Source organism: Culex quinquefasciatus, chromosome 2 (genome assembly GCF_015732765.1).
Source record: "Culex quinquefasciatus strain JHB chromosome 2, VPISU_Cqui_1.0_pri_paternal, whole genome shotgun sequence".
Lineage (NCBI taxonomy): Eukaryota > Metazoa > Arthropoda > Insecta > Diptera > Culicidae > Culex > Culex quinquefasciatus.
The window spans coordinates 17,891,992-17,914,572 of record NC_051862.1 but is presented as its reverse complement, the minus strand read 5'-3'; the positions used below and the strand labels follow the sequence as shown (position 1 = coordinate 17,914,572).

Below are 22,581 nucleotides of genomic sequence, written 5' to 3'. Positions count from 1 at the left end.
GAGAGTGATAAAATAACAATTCATTTCCGCTCAAGTAGTACCATAATTTTCCTATAAGCTCGTTTTGGTGAAGGAAGATTATAAACTTCCCCCGTTGTTTTTTTTTTCTTCTTCTTTTTTGAGAACGTAAAAATTAAGTCAAATAAATTACTTCCCACCCCTCGTGATTTTGTCAGTTTCTTTTTCCCTCTGCTCTCATTTGCGATTTTTACGCTTCGCCTCAAAAGAGATCCTGATTGTTTCAGCGGAAACGAATTGCCATTCAAAACCTGGCCCTTCTTAGTCAGTGTTTTTTTTTTGCTGCTTCTTCTTTGTTTCATTCCCTGTTTCTTCTCTCATAATCCTCCTTTGTAACAATAATTATCATTTTCATAACCTCGAATATGACACTCCATTATTGCTGTGCTTCCCATTCCCACTTCTTTTTCTCACACTTCCTCCTTCGTCCGTCCCCCAAAAATTACTACTACTAAACACTTACTTACACTTTAGTTAAATGGTTGCCCTCTAAATATCTAATATACCTATCTCTAATATACTTTTTTTTTGTTTTCGCCTTATCCTCATAAAGACTTGCGGTACTCATTCTTATCATTCTCGTATATTTTTCCTCATATCTTCCGCTTAACCTCCCACCATGCTTCGCTCGTTTTAAATTACCTTTAAAAACACCACAGATTGTTATCTTTTTGTTTATTACCTACTAAGTATTTCGTCACCTTTTCCTCGCTCTCAGCACCCGAGAAAAGTCCTCTCAAGTTTGTGTTACTTTTTTGTGTTTTTTTTTTGTTTTGGTTGCAGCTTTTCCCATTCAATTAGCAATAATATAGAACTTGGTTTGGTATAGTACGGCCTAAACGAGTACAGATAATGCGCGATTTTGTGTTTGTTTTTAACGTGTATACAGTAAGGTTAAGTACGAACAACTTTTCTCTCATCGAGGAAAAATCAAGTGTTTCGGTCCAGCAGTTTGTTTTTTTTTGCGATTATTTCTTACAACAGAAATGTATACGTTTTTTTCGGATAAACTTCCCCTCGACAACACTATTTTTTAAATTCGCACGACTTTTGCTTCAATAAATTAGCTAAAATTATAGTAACAAATTTGGGTTTTGTTGAGATTGGCCGCCGTGGTATACATGATTTCCTTTTTTGTTGCTTTAAATGTTTTTGGTTGATGTCCGCTGTTTTGTGTTTTTTCAAGTCTTCTGGTAGGCGTGTGGGATCTGTTGCACAGGTTTTTGGTTTTGTTTTGGTTGCTGTTGTTGGTAGTTTACGCGCTTCATTACACGACGGTACCGTAACTGCCCATAAACTCATCCGACATGCGAGTCCCGTCGTAGTTGTCGGCCTCGTCGGTTCGTATACAGATTTTCTTTCGCCTGTGAGAGGGGGGTTTTTGGGTGGAAAAAAATCGATTGTCAGAAGTAGGTTTTTGAAAACATAGAAGAGCATTTGTTGTGAGTGTGATAACGAGTTGGGGAAATAACTAAAGAAGAACCTGCTCGATAAAAAATGGAGATAGTATTTTATGGTATGAATTCCCAACAAGGATTAAGCTAAATTACGAAAGAAGCCCAATTTTGTAGTAATTGAGATTGATTAATTCTTAAAGTTAAGAATATCAAATAAGGTGAATTTGATTTGCGTGAAATTTTGTCCAAAGGGGCAATTATTGTCCCTGATCACGAGTCCGAGGTTCCCTTCCGTTTTTTTAACATTCGAAAAAAGACATGTTTTTCAAAAATGTGCAGCCTGAAATGTTGATGAGGTGAAAATTTGATGTCAATGAGACTTTTATGTAAAATTGAATGCCCGATTTGATCACAAATCCGGAAAAACATACTTTTCATCGATAAAATTACAAAAATAGTTTCAAAAATTCTGTCATTTGTCGTTGTAAACATATTTGGCAAATGTCATTTTATGCGGAATTTAATACTTTTCGAATCTGCAATAACCCAGAAAGGTCATTTTTTCAACGTTGATCTTGGCCGTTCAGGTCACTCGTGACAGACACGAACGAAAAATAAAGACAAACAAAAAAAGCATCTTTTATTTATTTTATTTTTTTGTTGAATCGCGATAACTCGTGATGGTTACAAGCAAATCCAATATTTTTATCCATAATTTTTTTTGTAATTGTCTGCTGTATAATTCTGTAGAACATTTTTAAACTCCAAAAAAAATGCAGGGTTATGAAAAACACGAAATTTTAAAATAAAACAAAATGATCTAAATGAAAAATGACCCTTTTGGGTTATTGCAGTAACAAAATTTGCCAGAATTTTTGAAACCATTTTTGTATTTTTTGTTGAAAAATACGTTTTTTTTAGAATTGTGAGTACGCCATCAAATCTGGCGTCCAATTTTACATAAAAGTCCTTTTGACATCAAATTTCCAAATCAACACCATTTCAGGCTGCAAATTATTGAAAACCCGTCATTTTCGAATGTTCAAAAACGGAAGGGGTCGTACCGTCCCTCCGTCACGAGATATCAAACAATTGAGCTCGGATTCGTGATTAGGAACAAAATATACCCTACAGGACAAAGTATCACACAAATAGAGATGGGTCAGAGCAACTGCTGTGTGAGTTGACGGAGAATTATCCATTTATAATAATTTTATTTTTCAAACTACACAGCAAAAAATCCGATGGTAAAATCGCATGCAAAAGCATGCACATCACCTTCTTCAAAATAAACACTTAATATTACATACTACATGTACATTTTTTTTAGCCGGGACCGTGGTGTAGGGGTAAGCGTGGTTGCCCCTCACCCAGTCGGCCTGGGTTCGATCCCAGACGGTCCCGGTGGCATTTTTCGAGACGAGATTTGCCTGATCACGCCTTCCGTCGGACGGGAAGTAAATGTTGGCCCCGGACTAACCTAAAAAGGTTAGGTCGTTAGCTCAGTTCAGGTGTGGGATACGTCTCCCTGGGTCCTATCTCGGTGGAGTCGCTGGTAGGCAGTTGGACTAATAATCCAAAGGTCGTCAGTTCGAATCCCGGGATGGATAGAAGCTAAGGTGTAAAAAGAGGTTTGCAATTGCCTCAACAATCAAGCCTTCGGACACTTAGTTTCGAGTAGGAATCTCGCAATCGAGAACGCCAAGGCAATGCTGTAGAGCGAATAATTTGATTTTGATTTTGATGTACATTTTTTGCAAACACAAAAAAAAGTTGCAACCCACGGGATTCAAACCCAGCACCAACAGTAAGGACTGGCGCCTAAGCCCACTCGGCCATCAGACCGATGAAAAGCTGTAAGGATAAACGCATATAGGTTTCCCATACTGATGTGCTACATATTTCAGGGTGTAAAATCACATAAAATTGCATAAAATAATGCAATATTTATTTTACTCCCAGGTCTTTTAACGCAGCTGGATTACTACTCTTTTAGCTGTGTAATTTTTAATAGAGGTCAATAAGAAAAGCGCTCAAGGACAAAGAATTTGTCAACACATGATGTTATGAAAGATATAAAGTATTTTCAAGAGAATTTTGTTGTTGCTTTGTGAGTTTATTTTATTTAATTTATGGTAAACACATATCTACTAAAAAAAATAAACATAATTTTTGAACAATTTGTTTATGGCATTTTTGAAAAAGCATTGAATTTTATGCAGACAGAAAAAGGGAGAACTATTTTTTGTAAAGAATTTTAGATTCAGTACTTAAGATTGCTAAATTTTTTATGTTTATCAAGGTACTTTTTAAGTACTTAACATAACATCTGCTTGAATTAAAATTTTAATAGAACGATTTAGATAAAAATCATAAATGAAACAACTCATAAATTCGCAGTGAACAAGCGCTAAAATTTTAAGACAGAATGACGATTGCCAGACCCTTCAAAATGTGTTTTTATTCTAGAACTTCTAGTACTATTTTTGGCAATTTTGGTGTCGGGACATATTTAGACTATTCAAAAACGAAAGTAGCTAGCTCTTTTTATTAAAAAATTAGAGCGATTTAACGGTTTCAAAAAATCCCTTTTCAAATGATTGTATCTTTTTTGGTGGAAAGGTAAATTAAATTTCATAGTGTTGTTCTATTTTGCATATTACACTTGTATAATGTGTTATTTTAATTAGGCAAATACGTAAATTTGTTTGATTTCTGCAATATTATCCTAATATTTGATGTCCGGGAGGTTTCAAAACTATATTCAAGCTAAATTTTGGTAACTACAATGAATAACGTTTTGATTTTTTTTTATATAAAACTTAAATTTTTCTTGGTAGAAATATCTTAAAATGACTATATTTACATAATTTTAATTTGAGTCATCGAAAAAAACCTCCAGAGATTTTTACATAATTATAAAAAAGAAGTTTTAAGCTTGCAAGTGCAACTAAAAAGATGTTTTTGTTTCCATCCAAAAAAGATTTACAAAATGATAAGGGCCATTTTGAAACCGTAAAATTGCTCTAACTTTTAACAAGAAGGGCCAGCGACTTCGTTTTTTCGTCAAAATACGCGTTTTTTAATGTTCTTAATAACCCAAGAAACATTTTTTTCCAGGAGTTCTACAAGAGCTTTTCAAGATAGCTACAGCATAGCAGTTTGGACCGCGGTAGGACAAAACTTTCTTCAAGTACTCTTCCAAACTCCTGAAGAAGTTTTGAAGAGAATTTTATCCTACCGCGATGATCCAAACTGCTATGCTGTAGATATCTTGAAGAGCTCTTGTAGAACTCCTGGAACAAAATGTTACTTGGGAAGTCCCAAAGACCCCAAAAATATACAAGATAGTCATTAGGGTGGCTCGACATGATCGATTTTACAGAACAGGCATTTTCCGGTCCCATTTGGGCCCCCAAACAACCCCCCAAAATTTGGGAGCGATTGGATTCGACCCGGCTTTCCGCAAAGCGATTCAAATTTGTATGGAAATTTGTATGGGAAAACCCTCTTTTTTACATTTTGATTTTTATAATTTTCATTTTTCACGCAATTTAAAAACTAACACCGTAGAAGTATAGTCCTGAATGTCCTCTAAAACTTTCCCCAAGAGAGTATGGTCCTATCTTGCTTCTGGAAAAAGATACAGAGTTTTTAAAAGAGGCATTTCAAAATAATTGCTGAAAATTATATTTCTTGCCAACACTGCCAGTACTTCGGTAGATATTTCGAAATCTTATTTTTTAACGTAATAAGGAAGCAATCTAGCAAAATGGTGTCTTAGGAAAAGTTGTTGTACATGAATGTGGCTTTTATTTAAAATTATTGACATGCAGGGTGACACACCTACAGGGTGTCAACCAAGCCCTAACTTCTACTGGTGACCTTTTAAAGCGTTGGTGTCTTAGGAAAAGTTGTTAAGCTACTTATTCCAAGAAAATTTGACATGGTTGGAAGACAGGGTGGCACATCTACAGGGTGTTAACCCATTTCTAGCTTCTATTTAAGACCTTTTTGATCACTGTAAAGTGGGCGAAAAAGGGTACAAATCGTAAATTATGTCTGCCACGCAAAAGGAGGCTTAGCAAAAATTCGTCAAAAGTCAGTTTTTCACATAAAATTTCCTGGGGAATCGATTGCGCATGATTTTTTTTTACAAAAATCACTATTTAAAAAAAACAAAAATCATCGGAACAATTTTCAAACTCCAAACTTCTGAATGGCTTAAAAAATGAGCAACTTGGGCAAAGACACCAAATCAATAAAAAAAAATCATGATAAGTTACAGATTTTTTTTAAATATTTACGTACCATTTATGCATGAGCAGCTGCCAAAAATGTATGGGTGAACCAATAACACAAAATGGCTTCTTTGGTGATAGAGAAGGCCTCCACAAAGTTTGAGCCAAATAAAAATGGTCGAAATCGGCTGATTTTAGAGATTGCTCCAATATCCAAAACATTTTTACAGAATAAATTCCATTATTCAGCTTCCTTTCATTTTATAGAACAATTTACAGAAAAAATACAGCTGATCGGAGAGTGGCAGGCCTAATTTGCGATTTGTACTCTTCTCTTTGGCCGGGACCGTGATGTAGGGGTAAGCGTGATTGCCTCTCACCCAGTCGGCCTGGGTTCGATCCCAGACGGTCCCGGTGGCATTTTTCGAGACGAGATTTGTCTGATCACGCCTTCCGACGGGAAGTAAATGTTGGCCCCGGACTAACCTAAAGGTTAGGTCGTTAGCTCAGTCCAGGTGTAGGAGTCGTCTCCCTGGGTCCTGCCTCGGTGGAGTCGCTGGTAGGCAGTTGGACTAACAATCCAAAGGTCGTCAGTTCGAATCCCGGGATGGATGGAAGCTAAGGTGTAAAAAGAGGTTTGCAATTGCCTCAACAATCAAGCCTTCGGACACCTAGTTTCGAGTAGGAATCTCGCAATCGAGAACGCCAAGGCAATGCTGTAGAGCGAATAATTTGATTTTGTTTGACTCTTTTTCGCCCACTTTACAGTGATCAAAAAGGTCTTAAATAGAAGCTAGAAATGGGTTAACACCCTGTAGATGTGCCACCCTGTCTTCCAACCATGTCAAATTTTCTTGGAATAAGTAGCTTAACAACTTTTCCTAAGACACCAACGCTTTAAAGGTCACCAGTAGAAGTTAGGGCTTGGTTGACACCCTGTAGGTGTGTCACCCTGCATGTCAATAATTTTAAATAAAAGCCACATTCATGTACAACAACTTTTCCTAAGACACCATTTTGCTAGATTGCTTCCTTATTACGTTAAAAAATAAGATTTCGAAATATCTACCGAAGTACTGGCAGTGTTGGCAAGAAATATAATTTTCAGCAATTATTTTGAAATGCCTCTTTTAAAAACTCTGTATCTTTTTCCAGAAGCAAGATAGGACCATACTCTCTTGGGGAAAGTTTTAGAGGACATTCAGGACTATACTTCTACGGTGTTAGTTTTTAAATTGCGTAAAAAATGAAAATTATAAAAATCAAAATGTAAAAAAGAGGGTTTTCCCATACAAATTTCCATACAAATTTGAATCGCTTTGCGGAAAGCCGGGTCGAATCCAATCGCTCCCAAATTTGGGGGGGTTGTTTGGGGGCCCAAATGGGACCGGAAAATGCCTGTTCTGATTGAATTAGTCCATTTTGAAATTTTCCCATACAACTTCAAGCCACCCTAATAGTCATAGAATAAAAACAATATTTTTGAAAGCTTCAAAAAGCGTTTTGACGATCTGAACAAAACCTACAAATTGCTTTTAAAAGATTGCGAAAATGTTGCGTCGTTCCAGAGAAATCGACAAATTAGAAAAACGTAACAAAAAATCAAAATCAAAATTAAATTATTAGCTCTACAGCACTGCCTTGGCGTAACGCACCGCCTAAAAAGAGGTTTCACTGAACTAACATAATTAAAGAATTTTTGGAAAATATGCTGAAGTCAGTTATGTAAATCGAACAAGATAATGCCGAATACTGAAAATTTACAAAATTATCCGAACAACAGTGTGAACCAGTTGATTTTGGGAGGTTATTTTTGGGTAAGCGATAAAAATTTAGAAAAATCGTTAAAGACACTAAAATTAGATTATGAGCTTTGATACATATATCCTCAACACTGACTTTTTATAACAAAGAGGAAGTGTTAACAAATTTTACCGTAAACAGTAACACAATACCCCTAGCAAAAAGGGCATTGGCCTACCCTGCAAGCAAACCGCCTCTTCATCAGTCAATGTAACAACTTCCGCTCACAGACACAATACACCTCCTCTTCGTGTCTCATCACTTCACCCAAGGAAACCACTTCAAGAGGTGACACAACATACACAAAAAAAAAGATGTACTCCTCAACCCAAGGCCTTGTTAGGCACGTCATGCCCCAGATTAGCCCTCTCCTCCCATCCAGCTCCCGTAGCGTCCTTCAAAAAAGACACACAATGGGATTGTTTCGAGCAGATCAGCTAATTTGGACTCGTGTGTGAGAGGTGCACATCAGGCCAAAATACGAGGCCACACTCAACAGGTCCCCCCTCCTCCCCCACTCGTTATCACACTTGATGCTCTTCCATTCACGAAAAAAAAAATGAATGAAAAACAGGAGCAACACACAAAAGACATTCGGGAAATGAGAAGTGGGTTGGGGTTTTTGCGCCACTCACCTGCTCGCCGATCCGTCCCCGCCGAGGGTGTCCTTCTTTTTCGCTTTCCGCTTCTTCTTGGAACCGTAACCGTAGTTGTCCCGCGCCGTCCAGCCGGGGTACATCTCCATGTGCAGCTGGCGCTCCTGACGGGCCTTGTCGTAGTAGACGCTCTGTTCCTCGCGCGTCAGCGAGTGCCACTTCCGGCCGAGGATCTGGTTGATGGCGGCCGACTCTTTGAGGGTGCACTCGGCGACGACCTTGGCGCGCATCTCCTTCATGTACAGCATGAACGCGTTCAGGGGCTTTTTGATATGTGGTTTAAGGTTCGCTTGCTGGGCGCTGGTCAGTTTCTTCTTGGTTCCGCCGCCCCCACTGCTGGCCGCCGAGCCTCCGCTGCTGCTTCCGGCACTGCTGCCCGTGGCGGGTCGGCCGTAGCCCCGGTTCAGCGTGAGCTCTTGGGGCAGGTCGGTGGATTTGCTGCTGCTGGATTGGTGACTTTGGAGGTGGTGGTGATGGGCTTGCCGGACGCTGTAGTTGTGGGACAGGGCGTCGTGCGAGGCCACTTCCTGTTTCACCTGACTGAGCACCTGGTGGGCCGGGTGGACCGAGTTGAGCAGGGAGGAGGATTGCTGGTAGCGCGAGTAGAGGTCACTGGCTAGGGTGGTGTAGATTTGCAGCGATGATGGGTAGGAATTTCGGAAGCTGCTGGGCGCCGTCGAGTACATCGAGGGCGTGTGCCACGAGGGAGGAACGGGTAGCATGTTCGAGGACAGGATTGGGTACGGGTACTGGCTGGTGGAGAAAGAATAGAGGGATTGCCGGGCGGACAGCCCGAGCGCTTTCGAGTCCAGCTGGTAAGGAATGATGCCACAGTGGGCGGGCGGTGGGTTGGAAAGAGGATCTTCGTTGCAGAAGAACTGCGACAGGCCCATCTTGCTGATCGAGCCCTGTATTGCACTGGCAGTACCACTTGAATACTGATAAGGCGGCAGGTATCCCATAAAGCCCGGCGAATGGTCCGGAGAGTTTAGCTTACCGGCGCTGCTTCCCCCGCTACCACCTCCCCCTCCACCCGCACTCGAAAACGGCGGACTCAAATCCTGCCGCGAGTTCTTCACCAGGTTCTCCGCGCTCTCCGTCAGATCAATCAGATTGAACTTCTCCTCGAGCAGGTTCTCCGACGAGGCCTTCTCGTCCTCCCGATCACCCTCATCCTTGAACACTTTCACCTCATCCGTACTGCCCAGGTCGTCGCCGGTCGAGCCGGAGTGCGAATTCTCATTCGTGTTGGGCATGCTTCGGCCATCCACTGAAGCACAGATCCACCGCAAATATGTCGACAGCTACTGATAAACATAAATTAATCCACTACTCCAACTCCCTCGCCCCACACATCGATCCCGCGTTTTCCACCGATTTTCCAAATCCACTCTTCACAGACACTAAAATATTCCCTTCTCCAACCGAAGAAAATTCTGCAACACTCTCTCTATTATTTATGGCACACTATGGCACAAATCACCCACCCCCACAGACCTACACACACACAGTGACACTCTGTCGAGGCCGGCCAGGGCCCTGGAAGTGGAGCACATGCACTTTTCCTTATCCCTTTTATTTTCTACTTGCCGAAGACGTCGAGCGTCGATCGTCGGAGATTTTCTGTGTGTATTCTCTTAGAAACTAAATAAACATTTTTCTTCTGTGTACATTTATATATCTTTGCTGCAGCAGCGATGGTGTGACTAGAACTTGGTTACCGTGTATTGCACCTTTTTTTTTCCTTCCTTCCCCAACTGGTTCCTTCTTCACAGCTATGGCATATCTCGCAGGTGTGCCCGCTGCAGAGTCACACTACTTTCTTTTGCCCCGGATGATAGTGATGGTGACGGTGGGAAAGTCAGACATTTTCACGGTGGCAAGTTGCCTTTTGTATTGTTTCAAGGATTAATCCTAGCGGCGATGAGGCTGGAAGGTGAGAGAAAGAAGAAGGGATGAATATTAAATTATTTGAAGGCAGAACACAGAAATTTTCTGAAATTCGAAATTGTATTTTTTTTCTTCGAACGCGTGGTATTACAAGTGCACATAACGTACTGAGTATCTCCACGCCCACGGGTTTCAAAACCAAGCGTCTCCATTGCAAAGTTACGTTATAGCCTATTGGGACCCTACACGGAGAAAAGTCAGTTCCCAAAATCGTGATTTTGAACACTTAGTTCGTAGTTTCGAATTTCATGAACGCTTGATCAGGATTTTCGGAACTTAATTTTCTCCGTGTACAAAACTCGCGGCACGTGGTCATCAGGTCATTTCCTATAAAAAAAATCTGATGTTCTGAATCTGGATCAAAGGTATAAGTTATAATATTAAATTTACATAAAATTTATGTTTGGGTTTAAAGCTATTTTAACAGTTTGGATCCCGTACCAGAAATTCCAATAAGAATGTAACAGAAAAATCGGGCTTGATTTTTACATAACTAAATAACAATTTTTCAATTAAAACATTTTAATTAGGAAACGACCCAAAATGTTGTTTCAACCATTGCAACAAAGATCCAGAAAAATAATCGATTCAGGAAATTCTCGTATGTTAAGCATGTTAAGCACTCGCTCCTAACTCCATCCAATTGGATATTTTTAACTATTTAAACGACTTATTTTGTAAAACTGATGATAACATTTTGCTTGCTCACTTCCAATTGGGCTATTTATCACTCGATTTCAGTTTAAAACTCTTTTTATGAGCTATAATTGAACAACAAAGTGCCGATATGTCAACATTAGAGGAACGATGGAGTTAGATGCTGTTTGTTTAATTTAATTTTCAATTGAAAGGGTTGTTGGTAAAACTTGTTTTACAACGTTCACCTGACTTTTACCATTTTGGGCCAATTTTTACCACGACTCACATCCCAATAATGTTTAGTACATACAAGCAAATTCATGTTGAATTTGGTAAATTCATTTCCAAGTGAGCATGGCAAAAAACAAGTTTGAAGAAATTCTAAATACACAAATCGGATCAAAGATAATGAATGCAGATGTAGAGGAAGCCTTGGGGAAAAAAAACAAAAAACAAGAGAAGAAATAAAAAGAGATTGGGACATTATTGGAAAATACAATTTAAATTAAGTTGATAGTATCTCAATATTAAAATCACAACTCACTGCTTGCCATGTCGCAAATTTGAACAAAAGCCCTGTATGTAATTTCTACAACCCATTAGTTACAATACAGAGAAACCTCTTTTTACGCGATGCGTTACGTTTTTATATTTTAACGATTTCTCTGAAACTACGCAACATTTTTGCAATCTTTTAAGTGCAATTTGTAGGTTTTGTTCGGATCTACAAAACGCTTTTTGAAGCTTGCTAAACATATTTTATGGTTTAAGAGAAATTGACGAAACAAAATTGTAACGCCTCCGCGTAAAAAGAGGTTTCTCTCCAATTCTAAATTATACGAACATCTGAAAAATGTAACTCGAAGCAAAAAAGGGCGAGGATCAGTCAAACAATTTATTCGACAATGTTTAGGTGATCTTTTCTCCTATTTCCAACATAAACTATCGGAAACTGACAAAAATACTGAAAAACTGTTTTCTTAAAACCCATTAGAATTATTTGTAAAGCTAATAAAAAAAATAACCTATAATGCCTAAGAAAATCCCTATTTTTGCGAAATTTATAGTTTTTTTTTATTCTGCAATTCCGCCTCTGGACCAGCTTCAATCTTAACATAAGAATAAAGACAATTATACCGCCTTGGCAGACTAAATACTAATATTAAATGGGACATTGAACATTGAACGAAAAGCAGGAAGTTGGTGTGAAAATCAAACCGTTTGTTGGTATTGGTTAGGACTGTTTAGCAGAAAAAAAAAGTGACAAAAATTGTTTACACATGTCTAATAATATTTTTTTTTTCTCAAAATCCATATTTAAAGAATTTGGAAATTTGTCAATTTATTGTAGGGAATCAAAAAAGGCATCTATTGAGCCACATAAAAGTATGGGCAAAAAGTTTGGCACTGAGTTATACATTTTTTAAGAGATATTAATTTTATGAAAAATATCAATTTTGTTTTAATTTGAATTTAATGACTGGACTTATGTTCCTGAGATATTAAAAAATCTAATCTAAAAATTAAACAATAAAATTGAAGTTTTTTAAGCGTCACCCAAACATTATTCAATTTCCAAATACCGTACAAACTAATGGTGCAATTTTCAATGTCAAAAAATGAATCATTCGTAATACATTTTTGATTTCCTCGCAAATTTGCTAAACTTTCAGAAAAATACTTTTGAATGCAAATGGTTGAGTTTTGTAGGAAAACCTTCGAAAAACTGCTCAAAACTAGTCAAAATCATACCCTTTTGAAAAACTATTAAAAATAAAAACTCTAGATGAATGCTTACGTATGTATGTATAAACATATTTTTATGTTATTTTTGCTCTACAACATTGTAGAACATTGATACAGTCTAAAAACTAACTGCAAAAGTACCAAAAACGTGTCCTTTTGAAATTGTGTATTTTGTTCTGAACCTTTTGGGTTATTGCAGATTTGAAAAAATGATTGAATTTCCCAAAATATGACATGTCTTTTTTTACTTTTTGAGTAACGGTAAATGGTAGCGGCTTTAAAACTATTTTTAATTTTTGATGAAAAAAAACGTCACTCCTAAAAAAATATCTTTGAGAGAACTAGTAAGCAAACTTTAATATTTTAAGAAAATTTTGGGTTAGATGGCGTTTTATTTGACTATGTCAATGTAGAAAAATTGTTTAGGGTCTTTGGCCTGGGTTTTGAATTACTTTCTTTATAATATAATTCCCAAACTGTTTTTGAATGCATTTTCAACATGACAACCTTCTAACGCTTAATTTTTTTCAGAAAAATAATATTTTCCGTGTTTAAGAAGTCAGTTTGAGCAACTATTGTTTTACAAATTTTTTACTTTTTTTGTTTTATGTTTTTCTTGTTTAATTTTATGTATTATTATTTGCATTTATTTTGTTTAGTCTTGGTTTGTTTTTGATAATATTTTACTTATTCCAACTTCTTCTACCAATCATTATCTTTACCTAACTAGTATTTTTTTATGTTTTCACAGTCTATTTTTAATTTTTTTTAATCTAAAAAAATGCGTAAAGTCTTAGTCTGATATACTACACTGCCCATAATTGAAAATTCGGCTATTATGCCAAATCAAGTATTCCGAGAAAAACGCGTTTTAGTGTTTGTCACAAAATCTCCGTCAAGGCAATTTCCCATAAGAGTGGCATATTAGCCGTTTGGTTTTTCGCATCGGCAGCCAAGTCTAAACACTATTTCAGTGAAATTCAAGTTCCAGGAGATGCGTTGGAACATCCTCTACCACCTGGTGCTAATATCTCGTTTTTGCCAAAAGTGGATATTAGCCGTTTTTTCAATGGTGGGCAGTACAACAATTACTGCATGCTTATTTTAACCTTCGGGAAGTCGCGTGTTTTCGCCTTTCTTACAAGTGCCCTTACAAAATGTGTACAAAGTACACGTACACGACCTCCGGTGGGTTAACATAAAATATAGGAAATGTAAGTGAAAAACATAGCCAAAGTTGACCTCAGAAAAAATGACATTAAAAAAACATTGGCAAAGTACTTTCAAGAGTCCTTTTATCAAATGCTTTAAAAAAGGAAAAATTGTTTAAAAATTGATTTTTGGCGAATTTTTAGATCTATGCCCGTCTAGAGGCGGGGTTGGATTGTATAAATGTGAAAAATATTCCGAAAATAGGAAAAAGTTTAAAATATATATTTTTTTTAAATATTGGAGTTTGTGGCCAATTCATAAAAACTAAATTTCAAGTTTAATTTTTGAAATTGCAAAACAAAAAGTGTCACAAAATGCTTTACACATCAATAAGCTCAACAAGAAGTGAGTTGCCAGGGTTCAATCGAAAGTTTTGCAAAATAAGTTGTTAAAACAGAGAAAATCAACAAATTGGATGGAAATAGAACCGATTCCTATACCAACCAAACATACGTGAATTACCCAACAAAATACGGACAGTGAAAATATGAATTGAAACGAAATTTCTAGATTTCTTTTTAAAAACAACTAATGCACCAAGGGTTTCCTATGTACATATGACCTTTTGAAAAATAAGCGAGATATATTTTATCATTTTTTGTGTTTATTGACGTTATGATCGCAGAAAAATGTAGGGGAACTATACCCTTTTTCAGCCTATTTCTATTATCGGCCTATCAGCACTTTGATCATGAATTACAGCTTTCATAAAGTGTTTTTGCCTGTTCCAAAGTAATAAATAGCTCAGATAAAAGTGAGCAAGCAACTCTCCTTTTTTGATACATCTGTAAATGTTGATTTAATAGCAGAAAACGGCAAAACTGATGAGAATTGGTCGAACGGCTCAGAGTGATTAAAATGGGTATATTATCCCTATTCCTTAAAAAAACATGCTCTTGAGGGATTCAAACTATATTTCAGGCATTTAAATATACCATTTGTAAATGTTTATTCGATTTGAAAACAACTGAAGATGAATAAGAAATTTTTTAAGTTATAAATTGATAAAAATATATGATTGTAAACAAACGATGTAAGCAAAGAATTTTATTACGAAAAAAATCTCCTCACCTGGCCAACAATCACTTGACCCGCTCTCGCACAACTCCTATTACAACGCGAACTCCGCTGACGTCACTTTACTGCAGCATGCCTTGCTGTCCAGTTCGTCGTCGCGCGGCGTGCGGCTTCCTTTGTGATGATGATGATGTTGTCGGCGGCGGCGTCGTGTAATCCCTTTCGACGTCCACACTCGCAGGGCCCCTCACTCTAACGAGAGCAACAGAGACAGCCTAACCCCGTGTGTATGTGCAATAGGGAAGGTGATAAAATATGTCTATTCCATAGGGCGCACACACACAAACACACGCGTGTACGCACCAACCAACAAATGTTGAGGCGGCAGGCGGTGCGTTTTCCTTTGGAGTTTTTCAGCGGAATCGCTGCTGCTGCTCCAAGCAGTCGTCGTCCCGGCAGGCCATGACACACGGCGCGAGATGGCCGCGGCCAAGAAGAGAAGAGATGCGGTTCTAAAAATAACTTCCGTTCGCGTTTTTTTTTGTGTGTGTACGATGGTTGTTGTGTGTTTTCCTTTCGGATTTTGTGGTTTTGTCTACACGACACACGGCGGCCAGAATCAGCGCAAAAAAGACGAACGACTTGACGAGCGACTTCTAGCACTCTTCCGAGAACTGTCACCCGGGATCCGGGACTTTTTCTTCCAGAACTTGTTCCGGAAATCCCGCACACTAACACACCAGTCGCAGTAGCCCCGTTTTCGTCGAGAAGCACTTTTCTTTCTTTCCGCCGAAGGAAAAGCCCTTCACGCGCGAGGCCACCAGGACCAACCCGTGGAAATCCTTTATCCCTTGAATTTCCTCCAGGAAAACTATTATTCACGCAACAAGCGAAATTTTGTTCACGATTTTCACGCACGCCTTCCCCTCTCTCTCCGCGTACGGCGTATCACTTTGCAAAAATCCGCACAACACAAAAATCCGGTCGTCAAAATATCCGCTCGGAAAAAACGCGACTTGTACGCGAGGTTTTCCCCCCGAGTTTTCTTTTTGCTCTCTCTCGGGACCGACAGACACGGGCGCGCACCACGAACCTGCGAGACGACCGACGGAAAAGTGAAGAGTGCGTGAAAATCAACACACCACGGCAAGGCAAAGCAGGCCGACTTTTGCTGTTTTCTGCTGCTGCCTTTCTCTTCCTCTTCGTCGTCGTTTTTCTCCTTCGTGAGTTGTGTCACGCGCAGCCGAGGCGCAAACCGATATGGGCGTCGCGCGACTGACAGTGGGCGTCGTTTTGGGCAACGACCGGCGGCGGCGGCGTCGAGGGGTGGTTTTGGGATTGATGTTGTGTTGTGTTGTGTGTTGCGTTGAGCATGCTTCGTGGGGTGGTTTCGGCTTTGGTTCAAAATGGACGGTGAGTGCTGGTTGCATAGGGTTTTATGTGGATTTGAAATGGCAGTTGCATTTTGAGTAAAGGGCGATATTTATCTGAAGATTCAATAAAAATTTCTCTAAAATTTAAGGAAAGCTTGACAATTTTGAAAACATTTACTTTGAAATCGAAAAGTTATTGGTTTATCCTCCCTCTCGAACCATCTTAATACTAGTTGATGTTGATGAATTTAATACGATTTTTATTTATTTTTTTCCTTCAAATTAGGGCGTCCAATTTCCCGGGGTTTTGAATTTCCCGGGAAACGGAAAAAATATTTTTGGAATCCCGGAAATTCCAGGGATCCCGAGATATTTTTGAAACAGTCATAAAATTGATGTTTTCTCTATATTTGTTATGTTTTTCAAGCTTTAAATCATAGAATTAGCTCAATAATATCAATTGGTGATAATCTACACTTAACAAGGACGATAGTTTTTTAATAGCTTAAAAGAAATTAAAATGGATTTTTCTTGCACCTTGTTCTGCTTTGGATTTAAAATGAACTATACTTTTTTTTATACAATGTGATGTGAAAATACATAAGTCTTTCATAAACATATTTCTTTTATAAATTTTTAATAGGGCATGACTAGAAAAACTTGAAAAATTTCTTTGAAAATGTCTAAAAATCAAGAAGCGACAACAAATAATATTATTCAAGTCAACGTAAAATTTTAGATACTTTTTGAATTTCATGTTAAAAAAAACTTATTTTACAAATTATCTATTAGTTACTACCGCCAACTGGGGAAAACAGTCTGAATAGGTACAGGATATTTTAAAACAATAAATTTGGAAATCGGTGAATTAATTGTTTTGTTCTGCTCCTGTTTTAATCGAAGTCATTCAAAACATTTTGTAATAAATTTAGCTTTCATTTGTGCTGATTTGGCCCAGACTGCGATTTTTTTTTTAAATTTTAAATCATAATTCCCAGTCTACTAAAAATATATAACATTGAATTGAAAATATTTATAGCGCATTTTAACAATTTTCCCTAAAAAGCCATATTATTGCTGATATATGCTAAATACAAATTTTAATGCATTAAAATTCTTATCGATTACTATGCATTTTACTTGTCATCTACTTTCTAAAACCAAATCTAAATTTCCAGACCAAAATTTATTTTTTTCAATTTCGGGAATTCCCGAGAAAAAATCACGGGATCCGGAAATTCCCGGTTTTGGAAAAATCCCGGGATTTTTGCGCACTACTTCAAATCAAAAGTTTTAAAAAAATCCAATAAACAAAAATTTTATTTTATCGCTTTTTGGGTTTTTTTTTACGAAACCACCTTGTGTTCAAAAACACCCAATAATCAAACATAAAAAAATGTCATTAGACTAAAAATTTGCCAAAATAAATTTTACGCCAAAATCATAATCATATCATGATTTGACCCTCATTTTTTTACTTAAACGAATCGAAAAATGTGTAAAAAATCGAAAAAGTTACTGGATCAAATACGCAAGAGTTCATTGGTTAATAAACCGTTCCCTAGGAATATTAATAATTTTTAACAGTTAAATTATACTTTCAATACCGCCCAAACTCAATTATCCAAAGTTTCGATAGCCAAAAGGAGTTTTAAAAGAATAATCGAATCACATTTTTTTCTTTTTCAACATCAAATTTGAGTTCAGCGACTTCATATTATTACGACATTGGATGATTGAGTCTGTACTGTACGTAGGGTGTACCCAATTTGGGATATTAAATTTTCATCATAAAATAGAGCCTGACATTTCAAAAGGGCACATAAATTTTGTAAACAAGAGTGTATCCTTTTCACTCAAATGACAGTTTTCATAATGTGTGAGTGGGATACACTCTTATTTACAAAGGTTATGTTCCCTAATGAACTGGAAGGCACGAATTCAATATAAAAATCACTATTAAAAGGCATTCTTAACTTATGAAAACTGCTGACAAAATTTACCCTAAATTAAATTAAGAGAAAACTCTCCTTACCGAATTTACAAGTTGAATTTCTTCTTTTGGAAAATGGAATGAAAAATTATCTTGATAACTGGTTACAAAGTTGAATTTTTTATTCAAACCCGATTTAATCCCACCTGGGGTGAGATAGAGCCTTTCTTACAAAAGGAAGTTAACGGCAGTTGATTTTTTTTTCAAAGAAATAGCAAAATAAAGAATGGTCCATTCATAATACAATTCGAAACTCAACCATATTTTTTCATATAACTGAAAAGCGCTGGTTTTTGCCCCATTTGCCATGGCCGGTTGTAAGCTGTGCTCGCACACAAGCATTTTCGATTTTTTAAATCAGAACACATTGTTTTTGAGACAGAGAATTAGCTCACAATTTGCGATGTTCGTAATGTTTTCTGCATATCGCTAAATTGTTCGTATTCTCTGAGTGTTTTTTTGCACTTTTCAAAATATCTAGAATTAACGAGAAAACAAAATAATTCCGTCTTGCTCCAATGCGTTAAAGTGGTTACAAAATGACTAGCAGAAAGTGTTTCAACACCCGAGAATTTTCCGTGTTGTAAACAACGATGTAACGGTAAAGCCGCATAAATGTTCTTGAAAGCTTTGAAACGCCTACTGTAATTCACTAACCTGTCATTTAGGCGTTAGGCAAAATTGTGAGCTTTCAATAAGTATGCATGAGTATATAGTATGCATTTAGGCGTTTTTGGGATAGGGAAGCATACAACGACTGAGCGCTCGGTGGGACTTCACTGCGACAAACGCAAACGTACCGAATAAACCACCTTGGTGCGCTGGTACGATGAACAAAAATATCAATACACAAAAAGGCTAGTACCGAAGCTAGAAAACCAAACCCGCGATGTGCGTTGTCACTGGCAAATGGGAAGCTTGGACGCTTCCCAGAAATTCGTACGCTCAGAGTTCGATCAGAGAATGAGCAAAACAAAAAAGAAAGGCAAAAGAATGAGCATGAGGCTTCAGAACAGATAGCTGCTTGCGTCTAGTTTGCGTTCACTGAAGCTTAGCATAGAAAATAATGATAGGCGATATGTGATGATCGAGCAATCGATAAAGCAACTTGCACTAAAAGGGGGTAATCTAGTATCAAAACTCTATACCTTTCTTTAGTAAGAAAGGCAAAAATGGAAATTTTCTAAAATCTGAACGGTAAATCCGAATGAGGTCAAATTTGTTTCAGAACATCGAGTATGGTCTAGATTATGATGTGGAGAAAAAAAATTAGATAAAATGCCAAAGGAATAGTTTTGGCGTTTGGTGAAAGTTGGCTTTTACCTTTTTAGGGTTTTTCCCCTCACAGTGAATTAGTCCACAAGCTGTAAATCAAGAACCACATTACCGACGTGGATGAAAATTTGGGAGGATGTAGGGCTGGAAAAATGCAATGTTTTGGATAAATAAACGATTTCAATATTTCAATTTTCGACCGAATTTTCATTTGAAAACCGCCTGATTTGGTGAAAACACACTCCGAGTCCCCATAAAAATGGATAAATTCAAATTTGGTATGGAACTGGTTCAGGTTCAGCACATCCCCTTTCAAATGCGCCCAAGAGAGCTTAAATCCATAATGTGGGCTCTGAGAAACCCCTACCACAAAATTGAGCACTTTTTACCACACACGGACGTCACGCGTGCTCTACAGTAAATTAAGCGCCAAAATTCGAATATTGAAGGTAGACCAATTCTGTCATTGTCAATCGATCGGGCGTCGAAAATCGATCGTCCATGATTTTTTGCAAATTTTTCGAATTTATATTTCTCGAGAAATGATTTGAGAACGAAGCTTGAATTGGAGTCGGAGCCAAAAGCAAACACTATACCTTTCTTTAATAAGAAAGGCAAAAATGGAAATTTTCTAAAATCTGAACGGTAAATCCGAATGAGGTCAAATTTGTTTCAGAACATCGAGTATGGTCTAGATTATGATGTGGAGAAAAAAATTAGATAAAATGCCAAAGGAATAGTTTTGGCGTTTGGTGAAAGTTGGCTTTTACCTTTTTAGGGTTTTTCCCCTCACAGTGAATTAGTCCACAAGCTGTAAATCAAGAACCACATTACCGACGTGGATGAAAATTTGGGAGGATGTAGGGCTGGAAAAATGTAATGTTTTGGATAAATAAACGATTTCAATATTTCAATTTTCGACCGAATTTTCATTTGAAAACCGCCTGATTTGGTGAAAACACACTCCGAGTCCCCATAAAAAATGGATAAATTCAAATTTGGTATGGAACTGGTTCAGGTTCAGCACATCCCCTTTCAAATGCGCCCAAGAGAGCTTAAATCCATAATGTGGGCTCTGAGAAACCCCCTACCACAAAATTGAGCACTTTTTTACCACACACGGACGTCACGCGTGCTCTACAGTAAATTAAGCGCCAAAATTCGAATATTGAAGGTAGACCAATTCTGTCATTGTCAATCGATCGGGCGTCGAAAATCGATCGTCCATGATTTTTTGCAAATTTTTCGAATTTATATTTCTCGAGAAATGATTTGAGAACGAAGCTTGAATTGGAGTCGGAGCCAAAAGCAAACACTATACCTTTCTTTAGTAAGAAAGGCAAAAAGGAAAAACTCTCTTGGCTAGTGACTAGTGACAAGTTGAATTTTCCCTTCTTTAAGTAAGAGAAGCTCTCTTGACTGCTGACCTAGCTGCTGACACAACTTTTTCAATTACTTATCACTAGTCAATTTAAGTCCATTTTGAAAAAAATCAACTCAGCGTTTTGAGTTATTGATGCAGTTTGTTTCAAAACCGTGTGCTCTTTCAGGAAAGCCTGCAACATCCAGTACATTGCTCTAGAGGGGATCAGGAGGAAATCCTGTTTTTTTCGCGAAAACTTAGCACGTACACACGTGGGACAAACAACAAATACGTTTTTCTCAGCATGCTGTTTTTGCATATGGGACGTTTATGCGAACATGGTCAGTGAAAAAGATGGGAAAAATCTTGGCAGGATCAAATTACATTGACCAATTCTGGTCTTTTTTTTTAAGGTCCAATATGCCAAATTTTCATTTCATTCTTTCTAGGTGTTTTACGAAACCACCTCGAGTCAGGGGTGTTCAAAAACACTTAAGGGTGCACAGCAACCGAAGAAGTTGTTGTCTTCTTATTCCAAATTTGTCAAACTTACGGACCCAATCCTGAAAGAATCTGATTGTCAAAATGGTCAAACTTTATTGTAAATAACTTTGAAGACTGTAATTTAGGGGATGAATAAAAAATCATATCGATAGTTCCCGTATTTTTGAAGATACTAAAATGTCTGTAACAGAAATCTGGGTGCAAAAGCGATGGTTGATGTGTACCGTTAAAAGACAAAAATAAAAAAATGGTTTATTGAACCTGTTTAAAAAAACTACAGAATTTAACATTTTTAAAATACTCCAAAAAATCTTTTTTTTTTTAATTGAGTTGCTAAATTTCTAATATTTATGCGAAAAAAAACTTTTTTAGGAAATGGTTCCTTTTTGGAATATAGTACATTTTAAGAATGGGTTTTCTGGAGAACGGTTTTCTAGGGAACGTGACTTCATCCTCAAAATGACCTCCTGAATACGAATAAATGGTAATAGAGAGTAACATTTTTCGTCCAATAGTAAAGATTCAAATTCAAACTATGCAGAAATGATTTATTATAATATAATTGCCGATATAAATTCAATCGAATTTCAGAATTTAGTTTTAGCAAAAAATATTAAATCAATGCGCTGTAAATATTTTTTAGAGTGCAAAAGTTCAGAGTCAATTTATTTAAAATTAACTGGAACGCCCAACACATGTCCAACATACACGGACGCCCAAGCCTCCCAAAAAAGGTGTAACGGTAACTTCAACTCGCTGGTTTTCGGGCATTACTCATCCAATCGGGACGATTCTTGTTTCCAGTGATTTTTTAGAATGTCTAGATGATCCTAAAATTTTGCAGAACTTGATTTGCACAAATCTGTAATTTCTGTGACTGAAAACATCGTTCCACATTTTTTTTAAATCGACTACCTCCGCGGAAATTCTGGCGATTTTTTTTACACGCGAAAAAAAGTTGGAGCGATGTTTTTGATCGCATAGATTACAGATTTGATCAAATTAAGTTCTGCAAAGTTCTAGAATATTTTAGACATCCTAACAAATCACTGGAAAGAAGAATCATCTTGATTGGTTGAGTTATGCCCGAGAACCATTGAGTTGAAATTACCGTTTCAACTTTTTTTGAGCTTTGGGCGTTGGAATGTTAACAACTACCAATTACTTACCCTAAAGGTAGCATTTCGATTCCAATTTTATAGGAATAGAAAACTGGCTTTGATTACCAAAATTTTGAATTATCCGAAGTTCGAAAGTGTCTTAGGAACAAAAAAACTATTTGAATCACATACAATTTTTCTTCGTATTTTGAAATTTTTAACTTTTTTCAACATCAAATACGAGTTCTGCGTTATTGATTTTATTCCAGTGAAACGTTTTTTTCACCGCTTTTT

The 22,581-nt window shown here is 37.2% G+C and overlaps 1 protein-coding gene across 1 annotated transcript; it reads right to left on the bottom strand.

The window, feature by feature from the left end:
* Positions 1 to 289: 289 nt before the first annotated feature.
* LOC6047173 (protein pangolin, isoforms A/H/I/S) lies at positions 290 to 15,839 on the bottom strand. Its single transcript, XM_038257106.1, has 3 exons — positions 14,734 to 15,839; positions 8,095 to 10,044; positions 290 to 1,382 (listed from the first exon to the last, which is right to left on the bottom strand). The coding sequence occupies exons 2-3, from the start codon at positions 9,369 to 9,371 to the stop codon at positions 1,286 to 1,288; spliced, it is 1,374 nt and encodes a 457-aa protein (XP_038113034.1). The 5' UTR covers positions 9,372 to 10,044; positions 14,734 to 15,839; the 3' UTR covers positions 290 to 1,285.
* Positions 15,840 to 22,581: the final 6,742 nt, after the last annotated feature.